The following is an 18,363-nucleotide window of genomic DNA, read 5'->3' as shown; positions in this document are numbered from 1 at the left end:
TGTATATATATATATATATATATATATATACACACACACACACACACACACACTAATTCACAGCTACATCCTTTTGAACATCGCAGTATCAATGTCTTGCCTTGCTAAGAAAACCTGACTGTGTCTTTTCCACTTGCTGAGCCTGTGCTGACCATGCAGATGTAATCAGCTGCTCTGAGTTTTCAGCAGTAGCAGCTGGAGGAAACCGTTCTCCAACAGCTTCAGCAGTCAGTCGTCCAGCTGCGGCCAGAAATAGGCTGCTGCTACGAGGTGGAGTCGCTTTCCCTACAGCTGTGTCCACAGGTTTTCTCTGCAGAGCAGCATCATTACTGATTATGGGTGACATATGGAAAGGAGTCACTGTGAAACCAGTCCTTTGATTGCTTTTAGCTTCTTGTCCTTTAGTAGCTTTGGGTGTTCTAGAAGCAGGACTAGAGGATACCGCTGGTCCAGGGGACACACCGTTTCTGTCCAGCTCCATTGCTGTGAAGAGAAAGCACATTTATTCTATTCAACAGTGTAGTTGGTGTCGGACATGACAGGTCACAGACAACAATCTATTTCAAGGAGAAAGAAATTAATCAATCAAAATAAAAATGATCACTTTTAGATGATGATTTTTATTTTATCTTAGATTTACAGCATACATACATTTAATTAGGAAGACACCGACCAATTAGCCAGAGATCAGAATCAGTCAATATTCTCTATATACGTGGGTCAGCACTGTGAAATATGACCATTAAATAAACCAAGACCAAGAACCTCCAGCATGTTTAAAGCACATAATTAACTTCAGTCATTTCTTTGGGAGTTGGAGTAAACTGATCGGAATCATTTTTGGTGGGATCGAAAATTACAACTTATATAAGGGAACCTGTGCCAGTCATAATCATCTAGAAAAACTTTAAAATTAAAATCATTGCTTTTTTTGAGGGAGGTCGGTATCGCTCGGGAAATTCTAGCGGTACCAGTCCAGACCCTGTTTTTACCAGTTTATCATTTTTGTACCGATGCTAATTTCATTTTCATTCGCCTCGTCAGTTGCACATTATTCTCATTTAACCCAGCGATAACTTAAGCAGTCCCAGATATCGCTGCTGCTACTGTTTCACAAAAGACTAGTTAATGCAAAAGATGAGATGCAGGAGTCACAAGTTTGAAAGAGCCAACCAAACAATGGCTGCCATCTTTGTTTTGATTCAGTAGGAAGCAGGGGAGAAACTTCGGGAAGCAGTTAACAAATAATCTTGTTATATTGAACGAGTTGGTTTTCCATCCGTATATCGAGAGGATGAAAACGGTTTCTGTTGCTACTTTAAAAACTCGCCGTGTTTTTAAACAGCGTCTTTCTAAAACACTAAACAATGTGCGCTTCGCTCCGTAAAGGCATGAAGAGAGGAACCAGACGAAACTCTCGCTGAAGGGGCTCTACTCTAAGCAGAAGACCCCAGTAGAAAACTACAAAAAAAGTAGATAAAACACATCAGCAGCTGTTTAACATGAAAAGTTCAAGCAGCAAAAGTTCCAACTTACCAGGCGAAGAGGGAAGCAACGCTGGGCCCACACCAGGTATGGAATGCCTGAAGGGTCATAATTCGCGCAAATTCCCCAGAAAATCTTTATGCATGCTTTTTTTTTTTTGTAAAAAGAAAACTTGAAATTGGCGTATAGCTTAACTCTAAAACTATTTTGGGAGTGTTTTTTTTTATCTTTTGGAACACTCCAAGTAAGTGTTTCAACAGTCTTTGTTGAAGACTTTATATTATTAATAGCCCAAATTGCATATCCACAGCTATAAATTTTCCAAGGCTAAAACTCAGGTTTATTGCTTTATGACTTTATGACTACCTTACAAACAGACCATATTTTGTGAGACTGAAGAACTGTGTCTAACCAGATGGTCAACAACACAGGAGCTCAACAGGGGACTGTACTCTCACCATTTTTTTCACTTTCTACACTTCAGACTTTCAGCACAAGTCTGACTTCTGTCATCTACAGAAATACTCAGATGACTCTGCAGTTGTCAGGTGTATCAGAGATGGACAAGAGGCTGAGTACAGAGAGCTGGTGGACTGCTTTGTGTCATGGTGTGGAAATAATCATCTCATCTTGAATGTAAACAAAACTAAAGAGATGATTGTTGATTTCAGGAAAAGCAGGGTTAAATCAAACCTTATTTCCAACATGGGAGAAGTGGAGGTGGTTGAGGAATATAAATACCTCAATCTGGACAACAGACTGGACTGGAGACGCAACAGTGAAGTTGTTTTTTAGAAGCACACAGCAGAATGCACTTCTTAAGGAAGCCAAGATCTTTCAAGGTTTGCAGCAAAATGATGCAGAATATCTATAAGTCTGTTGTTGAGAGCGTCATCTCTTCTGCTGTCATTTGTTGGGTCAGCAGCATCAGAACCAGGGACCTAAAAAGGCTCAACAGCTTGATAAAGAAGGCTGGTTCTGTTCTGGGGGCGACTCTGGAGATGATTAAGCAAAGAAGGATTCTTCATAAAAATAAAGAAAATGATTGGACAATCCTAACCATCCTCTTCATGGGACTGTTTTGGGAAAACAGAGTGTCTTCATTAAATTTCATTTAATGAGGCTTCTTCAAATGTTCTGTAATACAGACAACTACAAAAGATTTTCCCTGCCAACACAGTCACTACCTACAATAACTGAAGAATATTAATAGCATTTAATTTCCTTTTGGGATCAATAAAGTATTTTTGAATTTGACATCTATGCCAATATGAGCTGCAATCTACTTAAAGACAATGTAATGGACCTGAGTTAGAATACAGTCTTCATTGTTACACCTGAGGTAGTCTTAATGCTTCAAGTCAAAATGGTTTAAACAGAGAGGCAGTCCCACCTATAGAATGATGGTGCCACCAGAGCAGAGCTTGCTGAGGATCAGCAGCTGATGGTTGTGAAGTGGTAGCACCACAGAGCTACTGTAGTAGCCACTTGAGGATCAAATCTGGACAATGGAGCAGCAGGCTGAAGGAATTAGAAGCTGATGAAAACACAAACATCCCACTTGTTTAATTCAATTTATTAAAAACGGCAGCAGAAAGACATTCAATACAATAAATAAACATAAAATCCTCCTTGATTTTACAGGCAAGGCAATATATCTGCACTAATCTACATGACTAAATATAAAACACATTATAAATGGGCAAATAAAAGCTCAAATCACAGTGATGTTGCATTATTCTAACCTATAGGAAGACAGCAAACATAAGAGGTAAAAACAAAATCAGTACACATCATTGATGTGAAGATTTCAATGAGAACGACACTGGACATGAAAACAGCAAAGGTGCAAAAACTAGCATTGATCTCTTATATCCTTACAGCTGTCAAAACATTCAAAATTAATCTTGCTGATTCAGTTTAGATTTTTAAATTTGGCTGATTTTATTCTTTAATTCTTTTATTCTTTAATTCCAGGATCAGTGGTGCATCACTGATGCTGGAAAAGCAAATAACAAACCCACAACTAAAAATCTATTTCAAACATATAAAAATCAAATTATTTTCCATTTGTATTAATCAAATGCAAGACATTAAACAGACTTTTAAAAGAGTTTGGAGTTTGAGATTGCTTCAAAACTGCAGAAACTCCAGGTATATAAAGTCCAAAAGGAACCCAATTTGCTCCAGGCTTCCTGCTGGCCTGCTCTCTGTATTCTGGGTAAACAGACAAAAACAGTGTAATCCTGGAAATATGTCCACATTGTCCACGCTTAATTCCCACATGGTTTTTGTACTGGTTATGGTATTTTGATGAACTTCATGTGTTGCAGCTCTCACTGTAGGAAGGAGGAGCTTCTGGAAAACACAGACACCATCACACAAAAGCACAATGTTATTGTATTATGGAGAGTGAAGAGTGCCAAATTGCATTAAACAAATAACTTAGGAATTGTGTCCATTTTTTAAAACTGGAAAAAACTTAAGTAGAGAGTTAATTATATGTCCCTCAATCAAATTTATTGGTTTTATTTTAAAAACTAGATGTCATTTTTTAATGATTTAATAATTTGTTTCATGTTCAAGTGCTGAAGTATATTACAAAATAATTTTAACTAAACTTCATCAGGGCTTTTTCTACAGAAACCCTAACATGACTGACCGCTTCAAACAGCAAGTCAGGACAGTTTCTTCCAAGTTTTCTATGACTGAGCCAATATTTTCAATTAAGGTGTGAAAATTGAGGCGTATAGATTTAGAAATTATTGATCAGTTATTTGTGAGATAGCAGCAGTTTTAGCATTAGACAAACCCCACCTTCCCCTCTGATTAAGAGCTAGCACTAAATCAGCACTATAGCTGATCTCTGCTTCATGGAACTAAAGAAGCAAACGGTCTTTGTTAGCCACTGTAAGCAGAACCCCACTTGACAAAATTCAAACTACTGTTTTTAAGTTGATCTGATGTTATAGTGTTTATTTTCCACTGACTGGTGGCGACCACCAGCTAAACATGCCATCAGAAAGAGCAGCAGGGGCAAATCTCTTGTTCTGAACTTTATTAACAGAGGAGGGAATTTGTGAAGCTTTATAGAATTGTTTCTCTTACTGTTTAAAAGTTTTTCAATCCAACCAATGTAGCTCTGGTAATTCTGAACTCTGACCCTTTGATCCATGAGTGGATTCATTTTTTTGTCTGGACTGGTAATGTAGAATTATATTGAATTTCTTTTGACTGAATAATATTCTGACATAATAAGATGGAATCAATGTCTTTAAACGCAACAAGTGGTAATCAGCTTGTTTGACCCATAAACACATGGTCAAAGCTGGACCCATCAAGCCTTCTCAGACATTCATGTCCTTCTGTTGTCTCAGAAAACCTCATCATCTGAAGAAGAAACTGCAAACAGAAATGACTAAATGCTGCAAATTAAAATATTAGTTTCTGTCTGAGAAAATGCCAGAAGCTTTCAAATGTTCTGGTCCTTTGAAAAAATTGAACACAAATGAAAAAGCTTTTTCAAAAGCTCTTAACCAAAAGTAATTACTAATGTATATGAATAAGTGCTAACTCACAAATAAAGTCAGTGAATCTTGGGATTGCAGTGACAGATGTTATGTGTGGATTTTACTAACTGATATAAGCCAAGAGCACACATTTTCAGTTTGAAAGCAGTTTTACCTCTCTGTTCTCTAAAAGTATAATACTTGTGCTTACATTTTCAGTTTGAATGCAGGAATTTATCCATTTGTTCTCAAAACTTGCAATGCTTGCACTCAAAACCTCTGCTCTCTTTCATTTATTCTCTGTGCTCTCTCAAATCTGGTCAGATTTTCTCCTCGCTCACAAAACTTCTCTCTGGACGGATTAAATCTCCGCTCACAAACCTCTCTGCTCTCTTGCAAATAGTTTTCTGCTCTCTCTCACAGAACAAGCAGTTCCATCACCTGGCAACCGTTCTAGCCAAGCTATAAATAAAGTGTTATTGAGCCTTTGCAGGTGATGTCACACTCTCCAGAACTCCACCCACTCTGCCATCATGGGGTTAAAACAACCAATGCACTCCTACATCTGTCTCAAAACAGATATCTGTAACCTAATATCGCTTTTTTATTTACTTTATTTCATTTTAAAAATGGTCATAGGGTGCTGCGCAGCCAGCCGTACAAACAGACAAGGATTCAAATTAAACTTGTCTTATTTTATAACTTTTAATAAGGAAAGATACGGCGGTGATTGACATCAGCCGTCATTCATAGTGACTGTCAGTCCTCAGTATAATTGCTGGTTTGCAGTGAACACTTTTTACAAGGTAAGAAGATTAACGTTCATATACTTTATGAGTATAAGTATGATTAGAAAGATATCAAATATTGCGTTATTGAGAAGGGACGCATCAGGAGGGATGATGAATGGGTCGGTTTCTAAGCTAGCCATTTCCAACTTTTGAAAATCCTGTTGTCTATGAGCCCCAACCAGGTGTGTAATGTTCACAAACAAATTAGCTTGACTCGAAAAGTGGAAACCATGAATAAACTGACAATAACTGACAAAAACAACTTTGGAAAACAATTTCAGTTGCTCTGTTCAATACTCTCGTCCCTCACTTCTAAGTAGTTGCAAAAGTTCAATACAAGGCGGTGGGAGCCTCCTCTAGGGTGTGTTTGTTTCCTTCTACTGGGTGTGCCTGAGTTGCTACAATCAATTGTAGCACCTGTTCCTTCTGCGCCGCCCACTGGACGTAGGGAGAACCAACTTCAGCTTTTTGCGCCGTGCTTAGACTTTCAGCGTCATGACATTCTTTCAAAAGAAGAGCGACAGCAAGTTCAAATCGTCACAGTGGCAACTAGTAATGGCACTTGATGTGGCAGCTGCTGGAAGCTGACTCAACTTAGTAGTGGTAGGTTCCAGCAGCTGCCACTAGGTACCAGAGCCATGGATATATAATCTGTGCAGAGAGGATAAAATCTGAGCATGAACACAAAGATTTGAGAGAATATTTGAAAGATAGCAAAAGTTTTGAGTGCAAGCATTACAAGTTTTGAGAACGAAGAGATGGAATCCTGCGTTCAAACTGAAAATGTAAGCTTCATTTATTATGGCAGTAGAATTCCCTCATAAAGCTACATAAAAACTCACCTTGTGGGTAGGCTTGGGTGCCATAGTCTGGAAGAGGGTAACTGAGTGGTGCTGCCACTGGGTGGGCACCATTACCAGAGGGGTAAGGGGCCGTGGCCCCTGTCGACCCTCCAAGTGGGGAAGGCCCACTTGGAGCTGGGGCGGACGCATTAGGTGGTTGGTTCTGGGGAAAGAAGAGGCCTGGAGCATAGCTGAAGGCATTGGGTGATACCGCCTGAGACTGGCGCTTATTGGGGAAGTCATCCTTCAACAAGTTCCCACCTTCTGCTCCATGGTGGTACTCAGCAGGAGGGGCGCTGGGGGAGCTGTGGGAGGACATCCTGGAGCGGGGTGTGGGACGGGGAGCAGGTCTAGGACCAGGTCGAGCTGGTGGTGTGTTCATGGAGGAAGATGCCGAGGGCTCTGCTTCCGACTCAGGGGCTACTAGCTCTTTCTTGGAAGGAGGAACTTCTTTTTTGGAATGACAGCGTTTTTTGTCAAGTGAGACATTTCCAATATGGATCGGTAATGTCAGCGAAACATCGGGAGACTTCAGGCTGACCTGAGGCAAGGAACACAGAATAAACAGATTCACTAAGTCAAACATTCTCTGATAACATCATAATAAACTTTAAAGGACATGGAGTGTCTTATATTACCTTGACATAATACTCAATCTTTATAAGTTCACAGCCATTCAGTGAGGACTGAGGGAGGGCAGGAACGATGATCTGCTCCTCCCACTTCACCTCTCTACCACCCTTTACCTCACCACCTTCTGCCTCAACTATGGACTTCAGATCATGGGTGGGCTTCTTCGTCTCATAGGTCACCCTCTGAAAACAGTAATGATACGGAAATTACTAAAGCAAAGCCGACTGTGACATGGTGTTAAAAAGCAGGTTTTCATAGAAAAAGCACAAAGAACAAAATACCACAAAGGCAAAGCTGGGTGTTGTGAATTATGAAATATTTAAAATGGGGAAGAGCAGTTGATATAGAATCTTTACCTAGTCATCAGCCATTTTGACTTTAAGACCCCTATCTTTTTTCTCTCAGAGCATTCTTTAGCTTTGGTTGTTTTTCTATGAACATTTCAACTGTGGGTCCGAAACAGAGTGAGGTGCTGATCAAGGAACTCTTCCCACAGCAGCAGCGTTGACCAATGGTTTCTCAGCAGAGGAGTGTGTGGGAGATAATGAAACCTGTGATTTTGAGCAATATCTCTAAGCAAACAATGAGCATATTTTACAAGTTTTATGGAGTCTCTACAAAGTCCCTGGGAGGGTGTAACCGTAACAAACTTTGAAAGGATTGACTGAAGTGGACTTCTGTGAGTTTCTAAGATTGAACAGACTGCTGTGGTCGGGATTAAAGTTACACAGCAACATTTACACTGGAAAACTGAAATGTAAATCACTTCAGAATCAGAACATAAACCATAACTTCAGCAGTGACTTCTTTATGAAATGTTTGCTTACACTATTGCGTTTTTACATTTCAATTAAGTGGCCTTGGAAGACAAAATTATATAGGAAAATAACTGCTACATTGCCCTTGTATTGCATGAGCACCTGAACACCACTGATGTAAAATCAATGAGACTTCAACTCAAATTTCAAAGCATTGATCATCAATAAAATTACTTAATCACATGTAACCATGGAAACACTTTACTAACATAGGGATGTTGGTGCTGTCAGGATTCTGACCTGACAGTACCTACATCTTAATAGTATCTGACCACTTGAGAGCACTCATAGAGCATTGAGATTTAATTCCCAGATGGTCAGATGATCCTTAAAACATGAAAATTAATTCATTAAAAAAAACATGGTGATAACTGAGAAAAGTAACACAGATGGCTACTTCAAAATCCTCCCCATCATGGGGTTTTAGTAAGCCAGCAGTCATGACAAGCTAGGAAACATTGTAGCAGGAACTGTAATAATGTGCAGAGATTGTAGTCGTTTTATTTGTCCCTTTTGATAATAGATTATTTAAAACCCTACAATATTAATTTGAATGAAGGGCATTATCTTTCCTTTAGTGGTGAGGCTCCACCAATTGTAACAGTTAATTGCAGGGTCTATAATTCACCAATTGAAATTAATTGAGCTCAAAGAGAATATATAAGTAAAATACAAATTTTCAATTCAAAAATTCCTTTTGGTGCCACCTCAACAACAAAGATATGTTATGCTTTCAGTCTGTTATTCAACCATCAAATTTGTAGAAATGCTATTATATCCATTGAGCTTTTAAGTGCCTTGGGAAGACCTGATCATTCAAGGAACTTCTCAGAAGTTACTTGAATGATCCATACATATATCTATATAGTCCATATAAAGATGGACAATATCTACAGTCCATATATCTATAGAAATATGGACTATAGAACCTGGAAATGAGCCCATTTTAAATAAAGTTTTGTCCCCTCAGATATTATTGCTTTTAAATAAATAAATAAACCTCCTGACAATAATCCAGGAACCATGGTGGAGAAATGCCCAAACTCCACTAGTCCAAGCAAAGCATCAGTGAAGTTGGTTTCTGGAGTGAAGGAATTCCTGCTTTGGGAGTCAGAGTCACTGTTTTGTTTCTTCCAGATTTTTTTTCTGTTCAGGGGATGAGCAGGGGAGGTAGAGACAGTAGCACAGAGACACACCACACAGCGCTCCTGCTTCTTTGTAACAGATTTACTTTTTGTTTTCCCTTTTTTAAAGCAAATGAGTCTGTGTGTCACCCCTCCTGCTGTATTCTCAAATCAATCCCAATGCACCTCACATCGGGACAGCCTTATTAACTACATAGCAATAGGTGACATGAAAAGTGCTTTGAGACATATTGTTGGTGCATTGAAAAGCTTTTACCTGCATGAGGCTGGCAGCTATGTGGCCTGTGGGCTTTGAGGACTGGTTATGGATGTAGGCCGACACCTTGATGATCTGGCCTGGTGTGTAACCCTTCATGTCTGTTTCGGCCTTCAGAACAATTGTCCCCGTTTTTAGAAGCATGTAGGTGAACTGTTGAGTTACTTCAGAAGTGGATGGTCCCTGTAAAGAATAACATAAAGACAAAAATGATCAGGAGTTTGTAAATAAATTCCATTGAAGCGTTCATTGGTCTTTTCTTTTCTCTTAAAGTCTGAAACAGAAAAAAAAACCTACCCACAATTAAACATTCACATTGTGTCTTTTCTCTCTCAATTATTTCCGTATTTTGTAATCTACTTATGACTTTGACTAAAACCTCTCTTGATTGATGAAATGAAAAAATGTGTCCGAATATGTTTCTCTGAACTACTTCAGAGAGCAGCATTAATGTGCTGCTAGAGTCAGTGAAAATCTCCTCTTCAATGTGTCTCCTGTGTGTTTATAGCAGTATTTAGCATTGTTCCAGTTTGACTAAATCAAGATGAATGTTAAATCCAAGCCTAGAAGTGTTTGGGAGATAAACTCGTCACATCACTTATATTCCAACCCGGCACTCTGGAGTGTAAAGATCCCTTGTTCAATAAATTCAACAGCCCTTCTCTACACAACGACCTCCAAACAGCTTAGCTTGCCTATCCCTGTTATAAATTTATGCATATCCAGTTTATTTTCTTCCCTCCAAAAGAATATCTGAACCTGTTCCATTTTACCACCTGGATTTTTAATCAAACACCCACATTCACCACCAAGCTGATGTACCAGGACTAATCTGTAGAAAAATCCAGAACAGCTCACCCATATATCAGGCAGTTCATTCAGGTTCAGAAGGCTCAGCAGGTAGAAAGGCTTCTCTGTGCTGTAGTCCTTGGCAAATCGAGGGGTTTCGATAAAAGCCCTCACTCTGTAAATGATTTTGCCATAACTGCCTTCAAAAGAGGTTGGGGAAGAGGCTGTGGAGACAAGCAGAACAGAACCATCATGTTCTCCTCAAAATCTCAAAATCTGATTAATTATACTCTAAAAACACAGTTCATTGTGACACATGGTTTTAACTTCAAAATAAATGATCAAATGGAATCTCAATTAAGTATAATAGAAAAAGCTGGGGTTTTTTAACTTCCAAATCCTGAAATATTATCAGATCATATAAACAACCTGAAAACAAAGTGATAGAGGTAAGAGCAGACACACATTTGTCTATACAGTTATATTAGGATTTATTTTAATAACTATGTATTTACCCCTAGCCCTAACATTGGCAGACTGCCACATTAGGGCCAGGCTTATTGGTCTTCAGAAGGTTAATGATTATACCAAAAAGGATCTTAAATAGATAAACAGGTACACACACACACATTGTTGTGTAACAGTGTAAAAGACTGGTTGGGTTGGTTTATTATTTTTACATCTTGCAATGCAGTGGCAGCGTTACCTAGAAAGCACAACAATCTCAAACAGGAAAGTGGTTCAACCAAGTCTAAAATACAAAGATATAGTTAGCGCTGTGTTGCGTCAGAGTCTATGAAGTCAAAGCATGGCAGGAAGTAAATGACTACAAACTCCACGTCAACAGATAATTATCTACGTTCAGCTGTTTATCCAGAAATATCTTCATATTCTCCGTTCAGCCTCATGTCAGAAAATGCCATGTGTCACCATGGAGCGATACAGTTTAAAGGGAGAAACTGCTTATTGCGCCAGAACCCACATCTTGAGCCTGCACACCGCTGACCAGGACTAACATGTCATCGGAGATAAATGTTCCATTTGGTCATTCTGAGTTCAACAAAACATTATTTGATAATTCAAGATTTGTCTGTAACAATTTCCTGGAGACATCTCATTGCTGATGACTCAAATTGAAGGTGAGAAGGCTTGTCATTACAGGCACAACTGTTCCTTAGGAACTTTATGTCCTCCGTTGGAGTCTGAGGACATCAAGTTCAACAACTTGAAAACAAAGTGATAGGTGTTTGTTTCACAAAAGTAAAGTTCACTTTACTCCTTTCATATTAGTTAAAACCCCTCAGTTTGATTTCAGACCTTTGATAATCAAAGTCATCAAAAGTCTTATCTGAGACTTTTGATAACATTTCTCATCTGAGAAACTTTGCCTGGTCCAGATGTTCTTTAAGGAAGGGACTCTGTCAGACCAGAGTTAATGCCCGACTCTGGCACTAGAAAACTGGTACCAAGTACTGACAGCCAAACGTTTCTATAGGAAGGAGGATTTCAGTTGACGGAATACCTTACTGACTGTTTCAGTGTTTTGAGATCATACCAGTCCAAATGAACCCCACACAAGCCTTCCATGACCTGGTTTTACTGTTTATGTGGGTTGCAGTACAACACCATAACAAGCTGTGTCACCAAACTAGATTCAAGCAAAGTTTAGGAGTCAGCGAGTTTCACTTTATTAAAGTCTTTGGAATCAGGTAAGTAATCAACACTGCTAATATGCTTTCTCAGTGGAAGAATGTTTTGTGTTTGAACCTGTTCTAGCTAATATGTAGACAGTTTACAGGCAACGCTGATCTGTGACTATAGACAATAACAGTATGAAAATGGGTGTGGAGTGAAAAACAACAGTAACTTGCCAACCACATCATTTGGAATTCAAAATGGAATGCAAACATTATTCATATCTCTCAAAAAGAAAATATACTGGCATACATCAAGACAGTCCAGGATACCAGACAACCAAATCCAACAATCTGGCTTTACTTTTCTGCCCAATTAATTCAATTCCAATTCTGCGCCTGTACATGTTTGACCACTTAGCAGACAGACGGTTATGAATTTCTGCTGTTATTTTCTCAGATCTATGGTGCTTTAGGAAGGAACAGTTAAAGTTGGCCCTTGTCTTGCTGGGTTATTGCGTCATTAATAAAATTCATAAAACTAATAAGTATATTTTGAATGTTGTATTTAGTATAAGATTAAATCTATGTGTACATCCCCATTGTTAACTGTATCATGTTAATCTGTAAGTGGACTGAATTTGCATGAGACCTTTTTAGCCATGCTAACCACCTACCCATGCAACCAGCAAATCTTCTCATAGCAAGATAAATATTTCCCGGTGAGTCTTGGCTGCCATACATACATAAAAACATAAACACTTATTTTTACCAAATTCTGCATAAAAATTAGACTTTATTCCTCTGAAGAAGTTTTACTGATGAACATTTACTACTAAGGAGTGTTTTCAATACATTTCTACTGCAAGTGATTTCAAAACAAAACTCCAGAGTCCCCAATTTAACATGGAAAAGAATCACCTGGCCCTCCTTGGAAAATGTTTTACCCTCCTTTTGTTGGATTATGAATTTATGAAAAGGTTCACTGTGTTTTTCTTCTTTATGAAATCACATTATTTGTCAAGTGATCCCTAAAATTATCAGTCCAATTTCCAAATATGGTTTTACTCTGATTTTGAACACAAAGCTAACAGCACTTTTCAACCATCAGTCAGTATTTATGAAGTCCTCTGCAGATGCATTGGGCTCATTTCTTCACTGTCACTCAGAAAAAGGCCCAGCTGGCAGTGGTGACAAAGCTGGGACTGGGAGTTTTCCCTCTGATTGCTGACAGCATAGTTCTGTAATGAATAACAATGAACAACTAGAGATAATCTCTTCGCTGATGCACAACCTGAAGTGTATCAGTTTTGCTGTTTCAATAACCACTTTCATTATTCAAGACAAAAGTTTGCACTAGAACCAGGCCAACGGACATTTAGAACATTACAAGTGACATCAAAACAGCAAACATGTAACTTGTTCCATGATGAGTCAAGCTTTATGTAAGACTCTTCATATTAATGTGGGAGTATAATTAGCCCATCTTGAGAAATTAAAAGCAGATGAATAGGTTTTGAACATGCTACTCATAACATTGTGATTGTTTTTTTATTCAAAACTGGTTCTCTTCTATAGCCCAACAAAGAGTTGGTGCCAAGAAAGAACCACTTTAAAAGTGACAAAGCTGGTCTTCTACCAGTGAAGAACAGCTGCTCAGCATTGGTATTGTTTGGGTGGAAAAATATCCAGAAGGCTCCTAATTCAGAGTCCTGTCCATGTTATCGAGGTTAAATCTATTCTTATGGCGTTCTTATGCTTGAACGCCATAAGAATCCATTAATCCACAAAACATTGTCATACCAAGAAGAAAAAAAGCTAGGAAAGGTGTGCCGAATTCTCAAGTTGCCATAACAGCCAGACAGCCTGAGGACCCTGGCTCAATGTATGTGTTGATATGCTCTGTTAGTGCATCAACAGCTGATTTGGCACCATTGTATCAAGGGACACTTTTTAGAATAATTCCTAAAACAAGTCTTGGTTGTTGATTGCTCAGTGCTCCAAAATGAAAATCTGGAAAGATTTTCTCTCACTCCCTAGTAGTAAAAAAAATAAAATAAAAAAATCAGTGTCCTGAGTCCAGGTAACTGTTGCCAGTCCAGGCTGCAATGACAGTATAAATCCACATGCAAAACATTGCAGCCTGACTGGAATTGCAAGGGCAAAACCCACTATCATGGGAAAGAATGCAAAGCAGCATGTATTCATCACGTCACTCATCTGTCCTACCTGGAATGAGAAACTTGAAGGGAAACTGGTGGTCGCCCTGCTTCAGGGTTCCTGCAAAGAGAGCACAGAAACAATCAGCCTCCTGTTTTCCACCCAGGGCTGCAGTGGACAGATGCAGCTTTCATTTGTGCAGTCTTTACACTTCAGCTACACACACCTTACTATCATTTGGATGACAAAGAAGTCACATCAATATTTACTTAATAAACATGTCAAAAATAATCCCGACAAGCCCACTTGCTAAAGAAAACAATCCCATCAGTGTTGGACTGTACCTTTGTCGGCAACGGAGATGGTGTTGTTAAAGTACTGCTCCTCTGTTGTCCAGGCGGTGTCATTTATCTTACTGGTGATGCCACAGAAACCATTGCAGCTCACTTTGATGACTGTGGATGAAATAAAAAAAACACACAGGACATGGATTTAAAAATGAACCAGGGTCGGAGCAATAATAGCTTAAGCAACTTTCAGCAATTATGTTAAGTTACCAAAAAAAAATTAAATAAATAAATAAAAATCTACTCTGGAATCTCTACTGTTGAAATGAAAATCATGTGCATAAACATCTGTGAATCTACAAAAAATAAATAAAAAACAGAAAGAACTGTGTTCCACTTTGCTGCTCTACTGGGCCTTAAAGCCCATATTTACTCATTTAGATGTTGTACGATAAAGCAAAACTATGCAACTGAAGGATGATTATTTACAAAGTATCATTTGCTATCATTTTTACTGTAAGAAATGAAGTGTTTGATATTAACTTATTCTGCACACTCCACCATACGGAGCTAACAGGAGACAAGATGTTTAACAGCAAGAAATACACAAACTTCATGCTGTATAACCACTTCTGTAATGGTAGCAACAGCAACAACTGTGCTAAGAATAACAATAAATCCTCAGTTTGTCAGGCAGACATGCATCAGACTGAAGCGCCAGTGATGAATACAGACAGGGAGAAATGTCATAATGTGGCACAACTGTTGATCACACTTGCCTTGAAAATACTGTTAAAATATTTGCTGGAGCACCTGGATAGAATCCACACATATGAGGAGAATATGTAAACTCCATCAGGCCAGTATTTTAGCCTGGAACTTTTCTGCAGCAATCACCAGTGCTAATAGAACTGCTGATTAATGTTTTCACATCGGTCGATAAAGTTACACATTACATGTTTCATACTGAAACCACAGTTCTTATCATTCCTTCTGTAACTGACTCTATAGACTCACTCTCCTTAGTACAAACAACTGTGGAGATAAATTAGTGATGCACCAATAAATCAGGAAGCTTTTTCCTTACTGAAAAATAAGAAATGCTTGTTTTAATATTAATCAAATCTATTAGAACAGAAACTTCTTCTCTTTGTAGTGAGTAAAGGTGCCACAGCATGTTACTTACTCTAGCTTTTTTTTATTTTAATGAGAATGCAAGAGAGGTCAGGTATGTGGTTACATGCATGAATACTAATGATCTTGTAAAAGATTCAAAATTACTTTTACAGTTTCAGAAACTATTGCATTTTTTTTTTCCTTTTATGGTCAATGATTTCTACATTTATCCATTTATCTAGTTGTATGTTCTGTAGTTATAAAAGAAAACCCAGCGGCTCCGAGTGGCTCAGCTGGCAGGTGCACCGTGAGCACAGGCTGCAGTCCTGGCAGAGCTCTGGGTTTGATGCCTTTACCCCCTTCTCTCTCCACCCAATACAGTTCAATAAAGGTCACTAGAGCCCCCCCAAAAAAATAATCTGAATTTGACATAACTGGACATGGGTATAAGCCTGATCAGCCTAATTAGTACATCTGTAGAGAAAATGACTAAATGAGTCAATGACTGTACTCATATACTAGCATATCAACTTCATACAAGTCATCTAATAGTTGCATGATCTTCTGTAGCATCCTGACATGGTCCAATAGAATCATGCCAGGTTTTGGTGTGGTGTCAGTGTGCAGCAGAATGCTTCAGAGGTGGCAGGATAATCTACTGCCACAAAGGCAGAAATAACTTCCAAAAAGTTTAGAAAGGTATGCTCATATTTCTACAATTAGTCATGATATGTGAAAAAAAAAAGCTTTGGAAAAATTCTGTAAACTCTTAACTGTCCTGATGACATCGATGACCTGATAGATCCACTGACTTATATAAAAGCATTTTGAGAGTGACGGATAAACAATTCTTTAATGATCTGAGAAAATCCACTGAATGAAAATTTAACTCCTAAGACTAAAACCATTGGCCTCAAACCCTGAATGAGAATGTCCAAATGATTGAGCCTGCAGCAGGTTAGAGGACAGGCAGAACGACCTGGTCTGCCTGAACAGGAATGTCAACTAACTTGAAGGACCACAAACACAGAGCCACTCCCAACATGGGAATCAGCTCTCAGTGGGAAGGTAGCAGAGTTTCAGCCACCTTCAGCCTGTGAGAATCAGCCCAGAAACATGACTCTGTGTCTGAACATTTTGGTCCCGTCTCAGTGAAGAGGTCTGTGTGTCTGTAGAAAAACCAACGATTTAAAAGTATCTGTGTGACCATTTTCCCTTTCCCTTCTCCTGATGACACAAGAGTTCCTAATGGTTTAGTTTTCATTTCCATCACTGAGAAGAGTGAATTCTCATCATCTCATCTAGGCGTCGCTCTAGCACAAACTGGATGGGTTGGGCTCTCATTTCCAGTTCCACAGTCCATTTTTCCAGCTTGACTTCTACTAGTTTCAGTGTATGTTCTATTATTATGCAAGACAATGGATGACAATGATTTAGTGTTCTTAAAATGCAACAACATGCAAACAGAAAAGGAAGTTCTGAAACAGTGAGTCAGGTCAGCTGATGTTTTAACAGGTAACCTGTTAAAGCAGGTTGACAGGTTATGCTTTCCCAAGAATGTCCTGGGAAATGGGAAAGCATTCCTGTGTTGTTTTTATAAGATGAATTCCCAGTGCAGTCAACCAAAAGTTACACAATTTATTTTTTCCATTTGGTATTTAATACTCAGTCAAGAAAACTACAAAGCTTAACTAGTTCACTGAAACGCTGCCAGTCAAGCCTGCTCATGTTTTCCCTCGTTGTTTGAGGCCTTTGTTTCCAGTACCTCATATGATAAATGACGCAGCTTAAACTGACTGCATAAATAAATAACCTGTATAAAACATATAATCAGCAGTTAATTACAAACGTAAAAGATGCAACGTCGACTTTAAACAACAGTTATGCTTCAATCTTTTGACTTCTAAAAACACTCCAACCTCCTCTTCACCACCCACTTGCCCCCTCAACCCTCCCCAAACCCGCCCAGCTCCACCCGGTCATACAGGTGGTCCAAAACGTCCCACAGACTACAAGGAGCTTTCCTAAATCCAGCAGGTCTCGAAGTAAAACGGAGCTGCGTGACTCTGCTTGAGCCTGACTCATTTCCCCACTTCCTTGTTCAGCGACAGGAACATTTCCCACCAGGGGGGAGACGGAGACAGTTCAGAGGAGGTACCTACCTTTGCATTGGATCGGCTGGTTCAGTTTGACTGTCACCTTCCCAGAAATGGACTCTCCCGGAGTGTACACAACTTTGTTCTCGTTAAACTCGACCTCGAAGGCCTCCAGTTTTCCCATGTTATCCTCACCGAAACCAACAATCACCTGAGAAGCGCACAAAAACTGCAGGACTCAGTACCTGGCTCTCTAACTCCGCCCCTTGTTGACGTCACCAGCAGCTCCAAGGTAATCTTGGGCAACTTTTATCTCCAGGACTAGACGTCATACCCTTATAATTACCCCCTTTTCTTTTTGCAAGGTGGGATCAAGTCATCGTCCCGCAAGTCAACAAATATTTCAAGAATTTTTACTTTAACATTGAAATCCCAATTTAGGAAATACAACTATTAGGATAAGTTTATAAATATGCCACGTTCTTTGTGATTCTTAAATGACTAATTTAAGCAATTATAGCATCTTAATGAAGAATAATAGTTTAAAACACAAATATGTGGAAATATTTGGCAGAATAAGCAGCAAAAAAAAAACAAAAAAACTGAACTTTAAAAACTGAACAAATGAAAAACCTGAGCTGATGTTGCATTTCTCAATATGACCACACATGGATTATTATATATTTGATCTATTGTAGCTTCACTGTCTGTAATTGATAAAACTGTACTGCAGGGATCCTCAAATCCAGGCTCCCTGTGTCTCTGGTTCAACACGTGGAGGTTCTCTTTCCAACTGAGAACC

At 38.9% G+C, this 18,363-nt stretch overlaps 2 protein-coding genes across 2 annotated transcripts in view; both read right to left on the bottom strand.

Moving 5' to 3' along the window:
• Window positions 1-1,622, bottom strand: part of LOC103141958 (histone-lysine N-methyltransferase EHMT1-like) — a 19,929-nt gene extending 18,307 nt beyond the window's left edge. The window contains exons 1-2 of the mRNA XM_016674138.1: window positions 1,537-1,622; window positions 98-483 (exon numbers count right to left, since the gene is read on the bottom strand). Of these exons, the coding sequence (XP_016529624.1) occupies window positions 98-481 (384 nt within the window). The 5' untranslated portion in view covers window positions 482-483; window positions 1,537-1,622. The remainder of the gene's footprint in view (window positions 1-97; window positions 484-1,536) is intronic.
• A 1,414-nt stretch (window positions 1,623-3,036) lies between these two features.
• On the bottom strand, window positions 3,037-17,858 carry arrdc1a (arrestin domain containing 1a). The gene is made up of 8 exons (XM_007557763.2): window positions 17,628-17,858; window positions 14,407-14,517; window positions 14,132-14,182; window positions 10,338-10,492; window positions 9,480-9,662; window positions 7,266-7,442; window positions 6,628-7,168; window positions 3,037-3,843 (listed from the first exon to the last, which is right to left on the bottom strand). The coding sequence occupies exons 1-8, from the start codon at window positions 17,743-17,745 to the stop codon at window positions 3,806-3,808; spliced, it is 1,374 nt and encodes a 457-aa protein (XP_007557825.1). The 5' UTR covers window positions 17,746-17,858; the 3' UTR covers window positions 3,037-3,805.
• Window positions 17,859-18,363: the final 505 nt, after the last annotated feature.

This window comes from Poecilia formosa, unplaced genomic scaffold (genome assembly GCF_000485575.1).
Source record: "Poecilia formosa unplaced genomic scaffold, Poecilia_formosa-5.1.2 Scaffold91, whole genome shotgun sequence".
Lineage (NCBI taxonomy): Eukaryota > Metazoa > Chordata > Actinopteri > Cyprinodontiformes > Poeciliidae > Poecilia > Poecilia formosa.
This window is presented reverse-complemented; position numbering and strand designations above follow the sequence as displayed.

Excerpts from the sequence above, each read along its gene's own strand:
- arrdc1a (XM_007557763.2), bottom strand. The coding sequence starts at position 17,745 with ATGGGAAAACTGGAGGCCTTCGAGGTCGAGTTTAACGAGAACAAAGTT. Across the intron at positions 14,518-17,627 it reads CCAGCCGATCCAATGCAAAG|TCATCAAAGTGAGCTGCAAT; the intron begins GTAGGTACCTCC and ends TTTCATCCACAG. Across the intron at positions 9,663-10,337 it reads ATGAACTGCCTGATATATGG|GGACCATCCACTTCTGAAGT; the intron begins GTGAGCTGTTCT and ends TATTCTTTACAG.